Consider the following 21,962-nt stretch of genomic DNA (forward strand, 5'->3'; position numbering starts at 1 on the left):
GCTTAACTTTAAAAATATTATTTGTATATTTGATACGTTTTAAATTATATCCCAGTATTTTGTGACAATGTCATTTTGTGGCAGACCAAAATTTGCTGGACGATCGTAGCTCAACGCGAACTGCTTCATCATCTTTTTCACCTCGTCGTCAAAGATCTGGGAAGGAAGACATGTTTTTTTTTTATTAATATTGTAATTATTTTGTTTAAATAAACTTGTAAAACTCCTAAGATAATTATGATAATTATGCGAAATATATTTTATTTATTATTAATTTCCAGAATTTTTGTAAATTAGAATAAACGCTGAAAATGCAACGCTTTTCTTTTATATAACCTAGCAGCAGAAACCCAACCATTTTTCCCTATACTTACATCACACTCCTTGATTTCAAGCAGCGGGCCAAGATCAAACTCGAATACAGGCAAACTTTTGGATATGAAGCGTGCAGCATTGGCCACTTCGGGCACCGCATGCTTTTGCAGCAGTAACATCTCCCAGAGGGAACTGTTAAGGGCCCCAGTTTTGACCGGGTCCAACTCGCGTTCATCGTAGGGATCCGAAATTTCCACAGCTGCAATCATCAATCATCAAAAATGAAATAGTTTAATTGCAGGAAAAGATTGCCATACAATGTCACCTACCACTTGCTGCATCCGTTGCGCAAATAAGACGTTGCAAGCCCGTGTGCCGCAGCAATAGGTTACACACGAAACGTATCAATATAATCGCATCCTCTGTAGGACTCTTCAGAGCAAGTCGGGCCAATCGCTTGACAAAGGCGGCCACCAGATTTTCGGGTAAATGCGTCGATGTCAAAAATATGTCGGCCAAATAAAAAAGCCGAGCCTTGTACTTGTTGTAGAACATCCGGGGATAGAACATGTTGTAGAGCTTCTGATACACATCCGGGTATGTAATATTCTGCTCTTGCATCAGCTTAAAAATGCCTTGCAAAGCAAGCAAAGCGACTGGTCCATCTGCGCAAACAGAAAGAAATTAGTAACTGTACAGATAATGCAAATCTATATAGAATATATATATGTGAATCTATCACTTACCGAACTGATGTAGTGAATTCATTAAGAAATCAGTCAACAATATGGGCTCGTCCAAGTGGGGGAATATTCGTTCCAAGAGCACGACAAGCACCTGACGATGCACCTTCTCATCCAGATCGCTGCATCTGGCAATAATGCCATTCCACACACTGTTCAAATGTTTGCGCGTCTCTTCGTATTCAAAATTTCGATTTGGGTTTGTCTCGGTGAGATGATACTTGTTAGCACTTAGAACCGTTTTGCTCAAGTCCAGCGAATTGATGATGGCCAAATAGTTTAGTGCCTCATTTGGCGAGTCAACGAAACTGACTGGCGCCAATTCAGGTAGCACTTGATAGGCCAACTGCAGTATGTCCAGGCAACGGGCATATTTCTCAAAGGCCACCAGAGCAGCTGGCGGTGTCGTCTCCGATGTGATAATCGATTGCAACATGATACGAAGCCGTTCATGGGGCTGGGCATTAAGCTTGGCATACTTTGATTCGGCTAATATGAATTGCATGCACACATTTAGTGCAACGGCAGACACATCCTTCGCCGAACTGGCCAAGTGGATTAGCAATTTGGACCACTCGTCATTGTAGTACTTTAGAAATAGACCATTTGGTTTGTTTTCTTTTGCCATCTGTTTTAGTTTAGCTTTTGTTTTTGCATTTGGTTTTGGGTTTGGTTTGATCTGGTCTGTGTCGGAACCATAGATGCATTTGCGCTTGAGCAGATTCTTGAAGATCACTTCGGTCACATACATCTCGCCAATTGCACTCACATTCAATTTGGTCTACAAATATTATAATTAATATACATCTATGTATGTATTTTGATGATGATAAACTGCCAATAAACTTACAAAGAGATTAATAATATGCTGCAGCACTTTTACATCGACATCGACATTTAGAAATGCATTCACTTGCTTCTGTAGCTCTGGTGGCGAGCTCGTACGCTTTGCAGGAGCCATCTCTGCCTCTGGCTCCTGTGGACGTGCTAATCTTTTAACTAGAAGCGAGTGTCGCATTGTAAACAATATTGGCGAGCTATCAAAATGAAACATGCGGTGTGCAAGTGTGCCAATGCTGCCAACTTGCTGAAAGATTTCACACGCGTTTGGCCAAAATTAGTACATTATTGCAAAATACATTCTGCTTGCTAACATGTGTGACAAGCGTTTAAACATCAATTTCGAACAATTTGTTTGTAGTTTGTAAAATGCTCAAAATGAATGTAAGTGATTTTAAGCCCGTGCTAACACGCGCCGCGCTTGCGCTGAAGAAAACCGCAGACTGCGCCGAATTTACGGCACTCGTCTTCCAGGAAGCGCCAGCGAAAACAAATACGGTGGAAAAAGAAACTGGCAAAACAACGAAGGATAACAAATCGCTGTCAAGCGGCGAGACAGATAACGAGTTCAATATGAAGAGGGCACGCAATGAAGTGCTCAACTTTGCTATGGCCAATCAGCGCACAATCAAAAACAAACGCAAAATGGAAATCGTTCAGCTGATCAAACTTGGCGCCAAAGCTCCAAAGAAGCCGTATCGGAACTACAAGGAACTGAAAGAGGAGCGGAAACGGCTCAAGGACAATCGCGAGGAGCGCAAGAAGTTCCATCAATTGGGCAAAAATCAAACGGGCGCAGCGAGTGTCAAATGCAACCAGAGCCAATCGCATCGCAATCATGCACAAAAGAAACGTGCTCCAGTTGCGAACATCAGTCAGCATTATGGCAAGGCGCAGCCAAAATTTAAAAAGCGAAATAAAAATTGATATCTTAAATTTTATTGTTCTTATTATCAAATTCGTTAGAAACAAATAGATGCTTGGCACATTTGTAATTGGTATGATCGTGTGTTTAAATTGTATAAACAAAAGAAATGGGATAAACGTTCAATCGGTTTTTTTTTCGATTGGTTGTATTCGGCTTGCTATAAATAAAATCGAAATAATAGAATTGTACAATTGTTGATTTCGAATGAACAAATGGCAGCCCCACGACCCACTTGATGGTGTTGCCAATCTACTCGATATCATCTGTTTTTGTTGTTGCTTCTGTTATATTCTATTTTTTTCGCTTTCAGTCGTGCGATTACGTGAATTCAGTTTGAAGTAAGAGTTGTTTTAGTAATATTGTCATCAAAAATGAATGCAGCCCAACGCGCCGCCCTCAACCAGTTACTGCGTCGTGCTTACAGCCAAGCACAAAAAGGCCCAGCTGCTGCAAAATCCACAGTTAGCAGCAAAGCCGCCGCCTCCGCCACCACTCCCGTTAGCAATGTAACGGGTCTGAGCAGTGCCTGTGTGAAGCCGACATCAGCACCAGTTGGTCCCGGTGCTTCAGCAAGCAGCGCCTACAAAGTACCGGAATATTTCAGTTTCAACCGATTCAGTTTCTCTGAGGCCGAAGTGGAACTGGCCCAGTTCCGTTGCCCACAGCCATCGGCGTTGAAGAAGTAGTTGTGTTGAATAATGTGTAGTTAATGTGCGACCAGCCAAACAAATGAGAAATGTAATTAATAAAATACATATATAATAAACGATGATACCAAAATACATATTTACATATACATCTGTACATACATGTAGAGCATTACCATATACGTACACACACATATATGTGCATCTGTGTTTGGACATGCCATATGTGGCATGCCAACTTGCTAACCAAAGTTAGCAGCACGACACCACAGGCTGCTCAGGTTAGCAGCCCTATGTTTTCCACTTTTTTTTTTCACTCGCTCTCTCTTTTCACTTCTATTTCTCTTCATAATTTCATAGCGAGTGGCAGTACTCTAGGTAATCGACATCGAAAATATTGAGCGCGGGAAGTGATATTACCTCAGTTTCCACAACCCAATTTGTCTTTGCAAAGCAAAACCAAGTAAAAATTAATTAATTGTGTTCCATTTGTGTTGCAAATAATTCGAACAGGCCAAAAAAAAACAAGAAGATAATAACAAACGATACGATTAGTTGCAAGGCGCAAGCCACGGGGTAGCAGTTTGTGTTTGTGCGTGTATGTGTGGTACAGTTGGGTAGAAAAACATTGCTGGCCTGGCAGCGCCGCACAAATTGATGAGTTCCACAGCAGAGGTAAAGGCAACGCAAGCGAACCAAAGAACCGAACAACTCTCAACAAAACAAGGTTGCATTTTGTTATTGCTGCTTACACTGCTTACGAGTACAACAGGCATAATAATTAAAACAGCAAATCAGTGCAAAATTAAATGAATGGCGTTGCCAATTTGCTGATATTATTCGCAAACAGGGACGTATCTTAAAACGCAATCGAACCAAGTGCAGTGAAAGTGTGCAAAACATAATTCACAAAGAAGTTTATAAAAAGCAAAAACCTGAAAATGTAAAATGTAAGTGCAACAACCGTGATTAAATACACAACCCCATTAAAAAATATTTACAATTTTCTTTTTAAGAGATAATTAAACATATGCATCACATTCTGTACATGCATTTAGTTACACACATATGTATATATATATATATATATATATATATATATATATATGTACACATATATAAATATCTATATATTAACATTAAATATATGTACGCGTATGTACACATACAACTGGCGCGCAAAAATCAGCGTATTTGTTAATAGAGCACCAAAAATGACAAAAATGGGCGCCAGAGTTGTCGCACAATCAGAATAGCGAGGAGTTCGTGAAGCGGCTTATCGTCACGAAATGAACACGAACCTACTTGAATAATGTACACCCAATACTCAATAATAATTATCAAATTTCAACTTCATCATAATAAAACCTATGAAAATAATTATATATCTAAATACAATTTTATATAAATATAAAGGAAGTTCCTTCGCATTTAAAGTCATTTCAACGTATTCACACTCACGGAGCGTATATAGACGTCCATCTCTTATTGAAAAGCCCGTGTTGCCACTACGCCATATTTTCAATTTTGTTTTGTTTTGTATACTTTGCGATACTACTACAAAAAAAAAGTGTAAACATTATTATTCTTAACTAATTACAGTGCACATATGAAAGATGCCAGCTGGAAAAAAAGCGGAAGCTGTGGAAGGAAAGACTCGACCGTGCATAGTATACGTTAAAAATTTAAAGGAATCTGAGACCACCGAAAGAATCAACACGGCAAAACACATGAAAGCAGCGCGCATCACTGCACCCAAAATTGCGTCCACTAGGCGAACACAAAACGATAAGGAACATCAGCTGGAGCAGCAGCGGCTGGACCTCAAACTGAAGCTGGAACGTGAGACAACGCGAGCGACGACGCGTCTCACACGCCGAGCCACTACTATTTCAGACGTCCAACGTTTGCCGCCGGCGCACAATAAACAGCAGCAGCAGAACAATAACAACAACAACAGCAGCATCGTCGTCACTACTCCAATTGCGACACGCACTCGCAACGCAAAAGGCGACAACAATCCTCCCCCCTCCACAGTATCAAAGTCAACACAGCAGCAGCAACAGGCCAAAATTGTGGCGGAAACTCCTCCATTGAATAAGCGTCGCAATACAGCGTTAATCGTGCCAGAGACAAGGACGTGCAATACAACGTTTATCAAGCGGCGACAACAGGACATCAACGTTACTGAACCGGCGACAAAGTCCAAAATGTACAAACAGTTGAAAGCAGTGGCAACAACAACTCCTGCTGCTGCAACGCCGCCACCAACAATTGCGGCAAGTCGATCGCGTCGCTCGATCAAACCGAATCCGAAATACGCCAGCGATGATATGGTCACGCCCAAGTATGTGGCCGCCTTGTCACAGGAGAGTTCCAACAAGCGGACAGTGAAACATCTATTCGCCGATGATGATGAGGACGACGATAATGATAATGACGACGATGAGGATGAGGATATGCGTGACCTAATCGAGGAGGATAACGATGATGAGCTCAACGATGTGGCATTCAATCCACAACTGCACAAGTCCGAAGACGATGATGACATCAGCGATAATGAGTTTGAGCAGCAGCTAATACGTGAAAAGGTGCCACCAAAACGTGGACGTGGTCGTCCACCAAAATCGGCAAATGCTGCACTCACCAGCGGTGCATCTAACGCATCCCAGGCGAGAAATGCTCAAGCCACCGGACGTGGCGTCAATCAAACGGGACGTGGTGGTGGTGCTGCTGGTGTTGGCATTACACATTTGCAACAGATGCGTCGCAACATGAACATGGCAGGAGCAGCCGCTGGCAGTCCGGCACGCTCCTCCGCCGCCGCTCACATTAAGGTAATGCCAACTGTGGGCAGCAAGCGTAAGCTCGATGATGCCAACGATGCGGTCATTGCACGCAAACGCGTCGCCAGCATTGCTGTTACTCGCTCCATAGCGCCCAGCATCAATGGCCAAGGGGCCAAAACAACAACAACTGGTCTGACCAAACCGAAGATGACGGTGGGCGGCAACAGCAATAGCAGCACGGGTGGATTGCGCATACAGCAGACGACAGCAGGTGCTGGCAAGGAGCGTCAGACGTCGCATTATAAGCAACAGTATACACAACTGATTCGGCGTTCGCCGGACGCAGTGGGTCGATCGTCGGGCTCCGCCGCCAATGCCCTCAAAATGCAAAAGGCAAATGAGAGTGATGATGTGCCCACTTTCACAATTGTCAATATTGAGGACATTATCAATCAGGTCGATGTGCAAATTTCGCGATCCTCCTCCGCAACCAACAACAATACCAACAAGACGAAGAAAATGGTGCAGTCAGCTGCACGCAACAACAACAACAACAGCAGCAGCAGCAGCTCACGCAAGAATCAATCCTCCCAGCAGCAATCTACGCACACAACAGCAATAGGTAGCCGGAATAGCAATACCATGCAGAGTAATAATTTAACAACAAATCGAAGATCAACAAAAGCGGCATCAACAGCAGCAAACGCAACAGCAGCAGCAGCAACAACAGCAACATCATCATCATTATCAACAGGAGGAGGAGGTGGTGGGGCTACAAAGCAACAATTGTTGGTTAATCATCATCGCAGCAAGCAGACGCCACTGATGGTTGCCGTGGGTCAAACAAAGCCACGCCCACGCATCTTAAATGCCGAAATTGGCAAGAAAATGCAACCGATGACAAAGCCACTGATGAGCATGGGCAAGGAGTTGTGCCCGGCAACCGATGGCAATGATAGCGACGACGACGACGACGATGATGATGATGCAGATGATGATGATGATGAGCAGGAGGATATTAACAATGAACTGGCCGAGGATGACATAACCATATCACCACCAAAACAAGCACCACAACAACAATCATCGAGCACAACTCAGACGCGGATGGTGCGTCGTGTGCAGAATACAAAATTGTTGACCAATCGCCGGAATGTGTTGTCGGCTGCAACAACAATGAATGCCAGCAATAATCAAAGGCAACACCAACAGCAGGAGCAGCAACATCACCAGCGACAGCAACAACAGCAACATAAACAACAACAACAGCAAAAGGAGCTTAGTACGGAACGTAAACTGACCAAGCTGTTGGGCGATAACAGCGATGATGATGTCTTTAAGAAGCCGGCGAGTTTGTCCAGCTCAATGTCGCAGCAGCAACAGCGTCGGTACAAGGAGAATGCCGGCGAGGATGCAGCAGCCGCAGCAGCAGCAGGAGCAACATCGGCTGCAACATCATCGGCCGCTGAGCCCGTCACCGCCGCCGCCGCTGCTGTGTCGAAAAATTCGAAATATTTTCCACCCGAGACAATTACATACTGTAAGGAGGATGGACGCATTGTGAAGAAGATAACATGCTATGAGACCTGGCATGTGATTGGCACACCCAAAGAGTCAGCAAATAAGTCACGCCAGCAAAGCACCTGCCTCGATCTGCCGCTGGTTAGACTGGCCAATTTTGCGCCACGCATCAAGGTGCCATCGACGAAATGGACGAGTAAAGTGACACTATATAAGCTGCCACAATCGCTGATACAGCGCCAACCAACGATGGCCACATTCACCGGTGATCTAAAGACCTTTAATATACCCGAAGAGGAGCGACACAAATATCAGCCCTCGTGTGTACTCTTCCGTCGATCCGTGATCGATCGCACCAAATGCCGTGTGCCCTTCGATCGTGCCATCATATTCAAGAACAAATGCTTCTACACAAACATTGAGGGCAAGCATGTCAATCTGTTGGGTGCACCCGAGGTGGTCAACACTGTCAAGGATGTTGAGTTGCTCATCGATATCGTTGATTCCCTCTCGCTGGCCAGCGATCTCGTTGAAGTCGTCCCCTCCAATTAGGCCAACGGTTCACTTCTCCTCGAGGTTGGATGTGTCGGCTTTTTTTTTCTTATGGGGAGATTGTGGTTGTGGATGCAATGTGTGACGATTATACATATATATTGAACACACACATACATGAGTGCATGTTTGTCTGAACCGGGACACACATACATATAATACATAATTAATACAAACGTATATATATGTGTATATATATATATATTTTAAATTATACATATACAATTGTAATAAATTTTTTTTTTTTTATTCGATTTAAATTAGTTGTAATAGTTACTTTAGCATAATAGATACCTTTAGCTTTTCGTTATATCTACATACATATAAATAATAATAATATAAATAAAATTAAAAAAAAAAAAAAGGAAAAACAAAAAACAACACAGACTTGTAAAGATTGAAATAATGTAAACTTCACTAAATCCAATACAGGCCCGATTCCCGCTATAGATATATATAGAACGCTATTATTTTGGGAAATACTAAGCATGCCGCTCGGACGAACGACTCAGTGTGAAATCTATAGTTTTAACAAATAATTTTACAATATCGATTGTATGTAGACATATTTCATATTTTGAGAGACAAAAAAAAAAAACAAAATCACTTTTTTAAATTGCAATTACTGTATGTAACAAGATAAATTATACTTTTATTTCTATGTAAATCGATTGAAAATTTGTAAACAATTAACATTTAATACATTTTATTTGTATGTAAGCTATTATGAAAGATGTAATCAATAAAATGATTGAATTTTATTACTTTGTAAACTATCAAAATATTATCAGTGGTTGGGCCAGAAAGAAAATTTCGTAATCTATTTCTACGATTTTCGTAACAGTCTGTACAAAAGAGTTTTAGCCAGTGTTGTTCATACATATTTCAAAAGTTCAAAAAGAAAATGAAGTACCAGAACACGTTAGGTTTTTGTGTCACTTTAAATATCAATGTTTATATGCATTTGTTGCACAAACTAACGTCATCGATTAACGTTTTAAAGTTGTAGGATATACAAATATTTCATAGAATTGTCGTTCGACAAATAATTTTCAAATATTCATTTTATTCTATGCCTTGGAGCACAAACCTAAGATAGCATCTAAAACCAATCGCCCTAAATCAGTGTATCCATATTTTAATCAGATAAATATTCAAGTTAAACATTGAACTTGAACGGCAGTTCATTGTATACTTATTGTACCTCTATATTCAGTAAAAAATAATTTTATTAGCAAATGTATGTACACACTTATTGTATAGATATTTACGTGAAGTAATTATCGATTCATGTGTAGAAATTGCATGACAAGCATCGATATACACTATGAGTAGAGAACAAGGAAATAAATTGGTGCATCACAGTTATCTTTCACAACAAGATATGGCATTTTACGAAATATTTTGCAAAGAAATTGTCATTGTTGATTAATTTGCGTAACTTTGTCCATCTGAGTATTTTTAATGCAAATGCATATCGATAACTATCGTATGGAGTGTGATTTTGTCTTTTGTGTTTGCTGAGCGTTGCAGCATCCCTGGTTCGATACGCGTATCGATATCAGTCTAGCGCTGTCAATTATTTACCTATATATATATATTTTGTCTCCCAAAACTATAATTATAAACGCCCAAAAAAAAAAAACAATTGTACACGATATTTGCAAAGTGTACGGAAAAACGCGTGCAAATGCTAAGAAAGCATTAATGAGCTGCAATAGAAAAAGCAGTGCAAGGCCAAAGGAGGAGGAGGAGCTGCCCGCTGCGGCTCCATTGACAACCCAACCCAAAAAAGCATAAGCGAGAGCAGAAAAGAGGCAAAAAAAAGGGAAAAACGAAAAAAAAGGGAAAAACTAGAAAAATAGTCGTGTGTGTGTAACGAAAAGTGTCGGCTATAAATACATACATATATTTAAAGCACATTAGTTGATGCACACACAGACACACACACACACACACACGTATATATTGAAATACATATATATAAATCATAATTATTAGAACGTTTCATACGAATTTAATAAGCAACAGTAGCAGCAGCAGCCGCAATGGATACAGAGAGACCAAATGGCCAAGAGACGAAAGTCATTTATCATATTGACGATGAGAGCACACCGTATTTGGTTAAAATACCAATACCGTCCGCTCAGGTCACGCTCAAAGATTTCAAATTGGTGCTCAACAAACAGAACAACAATTACAAATACTTTTTCAAGTCGATGGACGCCGATTTTGGTGTGGTCAAAGAGGAGATTGCCGACGATGCGACAATATTGCCATGTTTCAATGGACGCGTCGTCTCATGGCTTGTCTCCGCCGATGGCACCAATCAGTCCGACAATTGCTCCGAGCTGCCACCGAGCGAATGCGAGATGCGTGTTCGTAATCATTTAGCACTCCAGCAGCAGCATCAACATCAACAACAACACCAGCAGCAGCAACATCAACAGCAGCAGCAACAACATCAACAGCAGCAGCAACAACATCAACAGCAGCAGCAACAGCAGCAGCAGCATAAGCTTGGACCATTGCAAATGTTGCAACCGCCGCCACTCACATATCAATCGGCCTCGGTGCTATCTAGCGATCTGGACTCGACGAGCCTCTTTGGTACGGAATCGGAGCTAACATTGGATCGCGATATGACAGACTATAGCAGCGTGCAACGGTTGCAGGTGCGCAAGAAGCCGCAGCGACGCAAAAAGCGAGCGCCCAGCATGTCACGCACATCGTCATATAGCTCGATAACCGATTCGACCATGTCACTGAACATTATAACCGTCTCCATCAATATGGAGGCTGTCAATTTTCTGGGCATATCGATTGTTGGCCAATCGAATCGTGGCGGCGACGGCGGCATCTATGTGGGCAGCATTATGAAGGGCGGCGCTGTTGCGCTCGATGGTCGCATCGAGCCGGGCGACATGATTCTGCAGGTGAATGATGTGAATTTCGAGAATATGACCAATGATGAGGCGGTCCGTGTACTTCGTGAGGTTGTACAGAAGCCGGGGCCCATTAAGCTCGTCGTTGCGAAATGTTGGGATCCAAATCCGAAGGGTTATTTCACCATTCCGCGAACGGAGCCGGTGCGTCCAATTGATCCGGGCGCATGGGTGGCGCACACACAGGCGCTAACCTCGCACGACAGTATTATGGCGGATATACCGGAGCCAATCAAGGAGCGGCTCGATCAAAACAATCTCGAGGAGATTGTCAAGGCAATGACAAAGCCGGATAGCGGACTCGAGATACGTGATCGCATGTGGCTAAAAATCACCATACCAAATGCATTCATTGGCGCCGATGCTGTCAATTGGGTGCTAGAGAATGTCGAAGATGTGCAGGATCGGCGCGAGGCACGTCGCATTGTATCGGCAATGTTGCGCAGCAATTATATTAAGCATACGGTCAATAAGTTGACATTCTCCGAGCAGTGCTACTATGTGGTGAATGAGGAGCGCAATCCGAATTTGCGTGGCCAGATGCATCCGCTTGGGCATGGGCATGGGCACGCGTTGAGCCATGCGGATACGGAGAGCATTACCAGCGATATTGGGCCATTGCCAAATCCGCCGATCTATATGCCATACTCGGCCACGTACAATCCAAGTCACGGCTATCAGCCGATACAGTACGGCATCGCCGAGCGACACATCTCGTCCGGTTCGAGCAGCTCCGATGTGCTCACCAGCAAGGATATCTCTGCATCGCAATCCGACATCACCTCTGTCATCCATCAGACCAATCAGCTAACAATCGCTGCGCATGGCTCCAACAAATCCTCGGGCTCATCAAATCGAGGCGGCGGCGGTGGTGGTGGTGGCGGCGGCGGCAACAACACCAACGATCAGGATGTATCCGTATTTAATTACGTATTGTAGAAATATTTTTTGCAATGAAATTGTGTATGTTTATTATTAATTAATATAATTATTCTTTTTATACATATACGAGTATACAACAAACAACAAACAAACAAACAACAAACAAAAACAAACAATATAATATGTATGTATATTTATAAGATGATCATAATGATAACGATGATGCATATGATGATAATGTTGATGCAGATACGCTGAAGATTAGCGCGAATTGCGTTTGTGTCTGCAGACAAAATGAGAGAGAATGTTGCATGGTGGATGTAAGGATGTAAGCCAGTAAAAATGAGTATAAGAATGAGATGATAATTTTGAATAAAGTTCTAAGAATTTAGTAATCAAAAAAAAAATAAACAAACAACAAAAAAAATATAATAAAAATAAATTATTCTTGTCAACTTTTAATATATTATTGTAATGGGCCTCAAAATTGGAGTTCCTTGTTCACATTTCTTTTGCCTTTTTTTCGACTCTTTCAATAGTTGCAACTATTCGAACTCACATCACATTTCAAAGTTGAAGATTATGATATAAAATCCAGTATAATTTATGAATAACTCACCTAGATTCTGAGATCTAAATCTGAGCAGTTTGTGATTTTCCCTATGTAAGCATTGTATAAATTTGAATTTCGAAAATCTTGCTACTACTCACTGGACTGCAACGTATTTTATTCATTTTTGATCCAGCTATTATCTGTCTCAGAATCATTTTGCATTAGCAAAGATATATTAAAAAAAAAATGAATATTTCATTTGTCAATATAATTCCAACTATCTGTACTTAAAGTGAATGCTACGAATAATTGATTGAACTTTAAAACTTTCTTTGAGTCATTATAGAAATGTCAACGAATGTGGCACAATATATATATAATATATATTTATATCACATTTCTGATAGATAAGAACTGCTGACTAACAACAACTGGTACAAGTATACTAGAAATGTTTATGCTTCACTTTCAAACTGACCGCCCAATGTGTTACTTTCCAGCACTAGACGCTTAATAGAGACCGATAAGTGTGCAGTTATCGAATTTAGAATTGCAAGTGTGCATCGAAATCACAGTAAACAAACAATCCACGCTTGTGGGGAAGCATCACAACAACTGGTAATACACCGAAAGAAATTACAAATCAGCTACGGTAGGCACACCATAAATACCGATCGATTAAGGGGTATCAACGCTAAGTCCAAGCCAAATATGTCAGCAGAGGTGGAGACTGTCACAGCGGCTGATAAATTTGCAGCGAACGCTGAGGAATTGGAAAACTATTATTTAATGCTTGAATCTGGCAATATACCAGAACTGCAATGGCAATTCCCTGGAAGACGACCGCTCTCCCCAGACGCCAATGCCGGTGGTAACCACAAGGAGTTGGAAGCCGCCACCGAGGCCGTCGAGCAAGAGTGAGTAACTCTCAACTCACAATGGAAACAGTCAAATTTATTTAAACACAATTTCAAATATTCTACGAATCGCAGGCCACAAAAGGCAAACGATTTCGATTTCAGTGACGATGTGGCACCCACTCAAATGCGCGTTCGAAGCCAAACCTCGACGCCAAAATCGGCCAAGAAAAAGACGGCAAACTTTGCTGGCGTTATGGAGACACTGAAAAAGAAGAAAACTGAGGGCTCATAGTGGAGGTGGCCGCGACCCTAATTTATTTGTTTTTGCCGTTCCGACAAATCACGAAGATTTCAGATTGGTCCTCTTGCCAGGGCAAGCTCAACTTATATTGCCAATTATAATATACTTAATGTTTTTGTTTTCAAAAACCTTTCGCTTCTGGCAGATGGCAGATGGATTATTCAAAATGTTCTTCGAAACTTACCGTTTTTGTTTTTATAATATGATTTTACTTCTTCTTCGGTGCACTTGTAGCGTTTCCTTATAAGATTTTGAGATTTTCTGTATATAGATTTGCAATATGCAATTTTAACTTTTAAATGGTGACAAAAAAATGACAATAGTTTTTAAAAATGTGTAATCAATGTCAACTAATTTTGTAGTATATGTTTTCCCTGTATATTTCTAAAATCCAAAAATATACCACTTAATATCATATAGATGAAGTTGTGTATTTTTGCATGCTGCTTGAGAGATTATATTTGAATCATGATAATTAAGATAATTGTTAAATTATGCAAAATGTTGTATTTAGAATTTATGTATGCACTTTATAATTCTGTGCATTAAGTAAATAAATATATCAAGCAATCGTATAACAAATAAGTTTTTTAATTACTTGCTAGAATCACATATACAACCGAATTATTCCAATTATTGAAACACTTGAAGCACTTAACTGCATGATATTTTGTAACCTATTCAACCGATCAAATTTGATTAACGTTTGACAAATGCATTTTAAGCAATTTACGAATTAGACAAGAAAGCAAAATACATAGACAAATGTTTATTAGATTGATTTCCTTTGCAACATTTTTTATGGCCATCTCTTTTTAATATGATGTCTCTGTCTTTGTCGTTGATCGTAAACGAGACGTGTAAATATAACTATAATAAAAGGATACGTCGCGGTGCAGCTTCCCCAATAATAATAATAACTATAACTATACACGGGCAGTATATAAATTTAATGTATGAATACCGATGAAAATTCATACATTTAATGCACATATTTTTTTCGCTCAACGAATTACTTGTATATTTACATTATTATGCTAGATTAGAGCATACAAGAGTTTTGTTTAAATTGACTATAAATTGGTAATATCTTGTTTCAATCGGCATTATTTTTGTTTTAGCAAGGCAGGAATTCAATAGGCTGGTTGTTCTTTTGATGTTATTTCCATTTGAGTTGTGTTCTCTACAATGTAGTCAATTTTGAATACTTTTTTACTATTAATATCTATCTATCTATTAAATATGAAACCAAAAGTTCTTAACTCCTTACCGCTTTCTATTGGATCATATTTGATTTGAATTATTTGCCGTGTTTTTCACAAATCTGTATCAACTTTTGTATTACTCATATTTAGATGTCAACAAGAAGAGGGCCAATGTCAATTGAAGTTAACTTGAAAGTAAACAGTTTGTTATATCAAATTTTGTTGAATATTTTTGGGAATCTGTAAGAAAGAGTACAGCTGACAGGGGAAAGCCTTGACTAATTCCATTAGTTAGATATGAGTGTTGCCCTATTCTGGGACATTTCTAAAGGAATCGTGTATTTATTTTACTGGGACTTATTTGTTGTTTTTTGCTGTATATCATTTCCAAGGTTTGGGGCAATGGGTGGCGTTTTTCATACATATTTCGGACAGTCTTGAAATCGGTTTTCTACATGGTTTCTATAGTCAAAAATTATTTATGTTATTAGTTTGATATTTAAGCTGGTGACAGCTAGTAAAAATATTCATTGAAATTTTGTATATGTTTGTAAATTATTTTTGTTTTATTATTGATTTAAAATGGCATATATAAAGCATAATTGAATTAAAGTGTAATATAAAATGTCAATTTAATTCTTTTACATAATATACATATACATTAGCATTACAACTATAGTTTTCGTTTCAGCTTTACATAAAAACGATTAATTGATTCGCTTGATTAGGATTCAGCATATATACGTAAGTGCCTGCGCATCGTCGTGCATGATTCACATGTATTCACATTTTGAATAACAAACATACTATATACATACATATATATCAAGGCTAAGCAATATTCAACAATGTTGTCTAAAAGTTATAACAAACTAAAAAGAGATTTTAAGGAGGATCTGATTGCGATTCGTTAAAGCAATTGAACATATTCAAATATATATATATATATATACATATATTATTATAAAAGTGAAATTTCGATAGTGATTTAGGCAGAGGAGGGTTGCGAGAGAGAGAGAGAGAGAGGGGGGGAAAGGATCTAGATAAGTCAGTTTAATTCCAAGCGATACCTGGTTGCGTTTAAAACGTATGTGTATTAGTTAGTGGCTAAGATATAAAGAATAACAACTTAAAATAATAAAACATCAACAATGCAATTCTTCTGTTGCTGTCATCTTTACCCGACCTGCCTAAAAAAAATGACCAATTTGTGTTTTTGGTCTTGGTGTTTTATGTGCTCGCTTTCTAATTTCGCCATTAATGTTGCGTTTCACTGATACTGCTGCTGCTGCTAAATGCGATTAGTCAAATATTATTCATATAATTCATCGTCGCACGATATGCTCCTGTTTAGCAACTGTGGCATTTGTTGCTGCAGCTGTTGCTGCTGCTGTTGTTGTTGTGAACTTCCCGCAGTAACAGCAACATTATCTCCCATCTCTCGTGTTATGATTTGTATAATTTGTTGAAATGTTGGACGAGATTTGGGCGTTTCATGGAAACAGGGTCGCATAAGGTCGTTGTATACAAAGTCTGAGCATAATTCCGGCTTTGGTAATCTACAAGCAAATTAAGCAAATCGATTAGGGTCGAGCAGTCGAATACAAATAATATTATATTTAGTAATTTACACATACCTTTCACCCTGGCGCAGGCGCTTGAGAAACTCGTCCGATGTCAATTCGTGGCCTGGCAATAAACATGGATCTTCGCCGCGTGAGAACATTTCAAAGAGCGTTACGCCATAACTCCACACATCCGAATATGATGAGAATTTGCAGGTTTCAATGGCCTCCGGCGAGAACCTAAATATATGAAACAAACCAAATTGTCAAATTTTGTTTTGATTTTTTTGTGGCAATTTAACACTCACCATTTAATTGGTATGTCGCGCGCACTGACGCCAATGTAATAGCCATCGGCATTGGCAAACTGGGACAGGCCAAAATCTGAGATTTTTACACATGAACGATCGACTAGAACGTTGCGGGCAGCCAGGTCACGATGTATGAGACCCTTGCCGGACAAATAGTTCATACCCTGCAATCGATAGCAAATAACGATGAAATCAATGTTGAATTTTGACAAGATGACAAGCGATGGAAAAAACTTACGCGGGCTATGTCTAGGGCAAAATTGAGTAGCCGAGTATTGGTGAGAGTTGGTTTGTAGGACTTCAAGTATACGACAAATGAGCCAAATTCAAAGTATTCCATGATGATGCTCAGCGACCTTTCCGCCCAGTATTTAAACTTGACAACATTAGGATGATCGAGTTTGCGCATGATACTCATTTCGCGCTCAAAGTCTTTGGTGACCTGCATGGGCTTTAGCTTCTTAATGGCCACCTGCTCTTTGGGACGATCCTTATCATAATATTCGATTTCGCCCTTATATACGGTGCCGTAATGCCCATGACCAATCTTGTCCTTCTCAAGATATATAACCTTGCAGTCTTCCAGCGGCATCACCTGCGGCAGATCAAGCGAATTTGGAAAGAATTCACCGCTCACACCATAACACAGAGATGCGTCGTCGACTGGATCTTGTCTTGGTAGCCCATTGCAATGAGGATAATCGGGATAGTCGGCTACATTAAAAAAAAAACACATATATATGTGTATATGTATAAGAATTAGTATATATTGTATATATTATCTAAAATGTACTCACGTAGTTCATCTATAGGCGCGTAGTCTCTAAGTAAGCGTTTTTTGATATCACTCAAGTGTGTAAATATATCGTGGTGATTGAACCGTTTGTCAGGATCATCGCCCCAGCCGTCCATAATAGCTTTGTACATTTCACTTGGGCATAAGCGCTGATCCAGCTGCTTGAGTATGTTGCCATCGATGGAACGATTGCGCAAAAGATCGCATTGTTTCATTTGAGTTAAGTCAAGCTCACCGCGTGAGAAGATCTCATAAATGGTGGTCGCAAATGCCCACAATTGTGTGCTAGAGTCGTGTTTTGCTGCCTCCAAGTTATTATAATACTTTACAGGTATCCAAGGTGAGCTTCATTGTTTAGAAAAGATATGTCATTTTATATATATATATATATATATGTATAGCATATCTGGGATACTTACTCGGATAGCTTGTAGGGACGTGGATAGCCGGGATCACTAATTTTGGCATCTAGTACATACTTGTCGGGATCGTATTTGGTAACATGCAGATTCGCACAGCGTATATAGTTGTGTATTATTTTATTATCATCCAGATAGTGGATGCCACGCACCAGGCCATGCATCACGTCCAGCAGACAGAACATGCTGATGTGATGATGATTCTGTAGGAATTTATTAAGCGGCCCATATTTCGAGTACTCCAATACCATCATATATGGAACGGATAGTGTAAGCCCATGCAATTTTATAAATTGTGGTGACTGTATCAGACTCCATGTGTTCACCATTTTCGTAAATTCCTGAAAATTCGCATCATATCGCAGCATTTTCATTGTTACAGGCACATCCTTAATTGTGCCCTGCTGTATCCAGTCCCCTCTCACTGTGTACACCTTGTCATCATCGCTGGAAGTCACCGAGTCTACATTTGACAGAAAAATAAAACAAATGTATGTTTACGCTTAGCATTAGCTAGTAACAACGAATTTTATGTGCCCTTTCAGACCGGAGTTAATCTAAATAATATTATTATGTTTTGGATTTATATGTTTTCTGTTTCACGACGAATTATAATAAGAATTATAATATAATACTCAACAAGGGTATATATAATTGTCGATTAAGTCAAGCATACTTTACCTGGATACCATCGCAGGTCGGATTTGGGAATGAATAACTGAGGATTACGTCTTTGTAATTCGGCTTCACTCAATTCCGCATCAGTCTTTTTGGATTTCAAATTTTTTGGCAAAAGGAGCAGCAACAACGACGGTTTATCGTATTTGGAAGCCGGTATTCGTATACGATCCGTGCTATCTGTGCGTATAAATTGCGCCAGCTCTGGCAGCTTATCAAAGGTCCGCTCTTCGCCTTGATAGGCCAGCTTCCATTGTTGATCATTTTGTATGATCTTAAATGTTTCCGTATGGCATCTCTCATGATTGCTGTTTTTCGCCACGCTATCAGTGTTACGAGACGAACACGAATATTTATAATAAATATAGCTATTGATATGCATTGAGATGTACTTACATTTTTGTATTGATGTCAATATAGTATGTGTTATACTCTCGCTCGCACTGCCTCACTATATAACTGCCGCATTTATCGCCATTCTCGCGCAGTTTCCCAAAGGAGTATCCACCACCAATGGGCCCATGACAATATAAACGCTCCAGTTCCTGCAGTGATGGTGTCTTGTAAGACGGACACAAGTCCTGCATCCATTTCACCGTCAATCTAAATATTCAATTATCATTGTTATTAATTACTGCACACAGGCATTACAAAAAACAAGAGAGAACGTTAATACTTTGATACCATAAGTTAATCCACCGGATAACATGTAACAAAGAAAAGGGCGGGTGTAGCCAAGAAGTACTGTTCAAGTTTGCCTTTCAAATTGCGGTGGGTATAAGCTAGTAACTTTCTTTCCAAGTTTGGTAACTGTAGCTCTTAAATATTATTATTTTTTTTTTTTGGATTTACTAGCAATATACCTTTCAAATTTGGTGATTCTAGCTTTCAAATTGTATGCGAAATCTGGTCTTATCGATTTACACTAACAGGTGTATCGGTTTAGGGAGTGGGCGTAGCCATCGAATTTCTTATCAATCTCTTATGGGAGTTCTAGCTTACAAATTGTGGAAGATATGCGCATTTCAGATTTCTAGGACCGAAATTCCTGGGCGTGGTCTGAATATTCATATGCCGATCCGTGGAGGCGGTTACCAGCAAGTTACCTTCCAAGTTTGTTCCGTCTTTTTTTTTAAATTGTGGGAGATAGGCGGGACGTATTTTAAACTTTCTCTGACGCGGGCACAGACCAGTATGCGTTCCAAGATTCAAGTCTCTATCTCTAAGGGTGTCGGACAGATATTGCACAAAACCAATATACTATGATAGCTTCGGTATCAAAGTATATAAAAAAAAAAAAAACAATGTTAAATCGAACCTGGTATAAATGCTCAGATAGGATATGAATGATTTCATTTCGTGCTCGGTTTCGAAGCGCATGTGATAACCCTTGGGGAAGCCAACACTCTCCAAGCGCACCAGTTTATCGCTTTCCTTGTACAGCGAGAATATGTCTTCAACAATGGCCACAAGACTCCACTGCAAATGGAAAGAATTCAGTTTAAGAGAGGGAGAGAGAAAGAAAGAAAGAAAGAAGAGAGAGAGAGAGAGAGAGAGAGAGAGAGAGAGAGAGAGAGAGAGAGAGAGAGTTTGCAGATTGTGGTTGTTAGATTAAAGCCTCGATCTGCAAAGATGTAGGACGAGGTAGACGCACCTTAAGTGTTGCCTCAGATGTGACGCGGGCCACTTTGAGGCCCGGCTCGGGTGAATCATGGAAACAAAGACGCACATAGACTGGTATCGTGTTCGGCTGCTGCGGTATGGGTCGATTCCGATTGCTGGACTGTGTCTGATGCGGATGCTGTTGTTGTTGTTGTTGATGAAGCTGGTCTGGTTGTTGTGGTTGCTGTTGACCCGGGCATTGCGAGTGGTTGCCTGTCATCGTTGTAAAGAGCGTTGTATTGGAGCCACTGATAAGCGGTGAGGTGGATTGTGTACGTGCTGAACTTCCACCGATGCTGCCGGTGCTTTTGCCGTGCGGCAAAGATAATGGTTCCGTTGCCGATTCATTTGGCAAATACTCGACGGTGGCCTTAAATTGTTCGGTGAGATAAGTGGGCGCCAGGTGGCAAATTTGATGGACATAATGCCATTTGAGGGTATCGCAATTAAACTGATCTCTGCTCATCTGGCGAAAGGATCGGCGTATTTTCGGCCGTACAAAGATGCGATGGGCGCGCCACAAGGTGTGCGGCAGATACGATTTATACGCCTTCTCGATGGCCTCGGCCTGCAGCTGCTTCTCATCCTTGTCGATTATCATGTCCATGACGGCCAGTCCCATCACCTTATCCTTATGCTCCGGATAGCGTATCTCGTTAATCTGTTCGTGCAGCATATCGTATCGCATCTGATGATACAAATAATTTTGGCACTGTGCATCAATTGCCGACAGCTGACGATCCAGTTCCGGGACACGGAAACGCATCCGGAGACAATAGCGAACAATACAATTCAATTGCTCGCCGGGCAGTTGCCAATTGTGATTGGCCTCCAGGGTGCGCGGCGTGAGGCCGGCACCAGTTTTACCATTTTTGTGCTCTCGTATACCAAAGAGGAGGACCGCTGCGGGTAGGATTTCCATATGGCGGCACATTGCCGTACATATCTCCTCGCAGAGTAGTGATGGCGAGTATTTCTCGTAGTCGTGCTTGCGGTAATTGTAGATGTGTATGAGGCCATCGTTATCAATATTTTGACTTGAGCTTCCGCTCTGAAGCGAAGGTGTTGCCAAGCTGGCGGTATCAGCCAATGAGGTGCGTCCACTGCTGCTGTCGTCCATTGTGGCTGCCTGGCTCTCCCAGGGGGATGTGCTGTGCCTTAGCGCCTACGCTTGCTCACACATACACCAAATTTCCAGCGGATTGATAATATATATATATATATATATATATACATGTATATATATATAGATATATATATATATATATGTATATATTCTTTTTTGTTCTTTCTTATCCAAAATAAAACAATTGTCAGATATACAATTTTCGCCTATTTTTGGCTTGGTTCGCGTCTGCGCCGCTGCCTCATTAATGCACAGTTCTATTGTGATCACGCTCGCGCACTTAATTACTTAATTACGATGCACGAAAAAACGAAAATATTAACA

At 40.5% G+C, this 21,962-nt stretch overlaps 7 protein-coding genes across 7 annotated transcripts; 5 read left to right on the forward strand and 2 right to left on the reverse strand.

The window, feature by feature from the left end:
* Positions 1-2: 2 nt before the first annotated feature.
* On the reverse strand, positions 3-2,122 carry LOC6564890 (nucleolar complex protein 4 homolog B). Its single transcript, XM_043216304.1, has 5 exons — positions 1,909-2,122; positions 1,062-1,839; positions 645-980; positions 375-574; positions 3-156 (listed from the first exon to the last, which is right to left on the reverse strand). Exons 1-5 carry the CDS (start codon positions 2,110-2,112, stop codon positions 40-42), a joined length of 1,635 nt encoding a protein of 544 aa, XP_043072239.1. The 5' UTR covers positions 2,113-2,122; the 3' UTR covers positions 3-39.
* Positions 2,123-2,239: 117 nt separating this feature from the next.
* LOC6564889 (uncharacterized protein C1orf131) lies at positions 2,240-2,834 on the forward strand. The gene has a single exon (XM_001991186.3). The coding sequence runs from the start codon at positions 2,268-2,270 to the stop codon at positions 2,823-2,825; it is 558 nt and encodes a 185-aa protein (XP_001991222.2). The 5' UTR covers positions 2,240-2,267; the 3' UTR covers positions 2,826-2,834.
* A 315-nt stretch (positions 2,835-3,149) lies between these two features.
* On the forward strand, positions 3,150-3,606 carry LOC6564888. The gene has a single exon (XM_001991185.3). The coding sequence runs from the start codon at positions 3,198-3,200 to the stop codon at positions 3,510-3,512; it is 315 nt and encodes a 104-aa protein (XP_001991221.1). The 5' UTR covers positions 3,150-3,197; the 3' UTR covers positions 3,513-3,606.
* A 266-nt stretch (positions 3,607-3,872) lies between these two features.
* Positions 3,873-8,510, forward strand: LOC6564887 (AF4/FMR2 family member lilli). The gene is made up of 2 exons (XM_032738434.2): positions 3,873-4,423; positions 5,076-8,510. The coding sequence occupies exon 2, from the start codon at positions 5,090-5,092 to the stop codon at positions 8,333-8,335; it is 3,246 nt and encodes a 1,081-aa protein (XP_032594325.1). The 5' UTR covers positions 3,873-4,423; positions 5,076-5,089; the 3' UTR covers positions 8,336-8,510.
* A 1,776-nt stretch (positions 8,511-10,286) lies between these two features.
* On the forward strand, positions 10,287-12,239 carry LOC6564886 (segment polarity protein dishevelled). Its single transcript, XM_032738325.2, has one exon. It carries the CDS (start codon positions 10,384-10,386, stop codon positions 12,217-12,219), a length of 1,836 nt encoding a protein of 611 aa, XP_032594216.1. The 5' UTR covers positions 10,287-10,383; the 3' UTR covers positions 12,220-12,239.
* A 1,054-nt stretch (positions 12,240-13,293) lies between these two features.
* Positions 13,294-14,295, forward strand: LOC6564517. Its single transcript, XM_001991182.2, has 2 exons — positions 13,294-13,632; positions 13,708-14,295. The coding sequence occupies exons 1-2, from the start codon at positions 13,427-13,429 to the stop codon at positions 13,865-13,867; spliced, it is 366 nt and encodes a 121-aa protein (XP_001991218.1). The 5' UTR covers positions 13,294-13,426; the 3' UTR covers positions 13,868-14,295.
* Positions 14,296-15,713: 1,418 nt separating this feature from the next.
* Positions 15,714-21,711, reverse strand: LOC6564516 (tyrosine-protein kinase hopscotch). The gene is made up of 10 exons (XM_001991181.3): positions 20,505-21,711; positions 20,169-20,329; positions 19,247-19,453; positions 18,854-19,173; positions 18,173-18,635; positions 17,755-18,098; positions 17,196-17,671; positions 16,955-17,121; positions 16,719-16,886; positions 15,714-16,640 (listed from the first exon to the last, which is right to left on the reverse strand). The coding sequence occupies exons 1-10, from the start codon at positions 21,630-21,632 to the stop codon at positions 16,394-16,396; spliced, it is 3,681 nt and encodes a 1,226-aa protein (XP_001991217.1). The 5' UTR covers positions 21,633-21,711; the 3' UTR covers positions 15,714-16,393.
* Positions 21,712-21,962: the final 251 nt, after the last annotated feature.

Source organism: Drosophila grimshawi, unplaced genomic scaffold (assembly GCF_018153295.1).
Source record: "Drosophila grimshawi isolate 15287-2541.00 unplaced genomic scaffold, ASM1815329v1 contig_848, whole genome shotgun sequence".
In the NCBI taxonomy this organism is placed as follows: Eukaryota; Metazoa; Arthropoda; class Insecta; order Diptera; family Drosophilidae; genus Drosophila; species Drosophila grimshawi.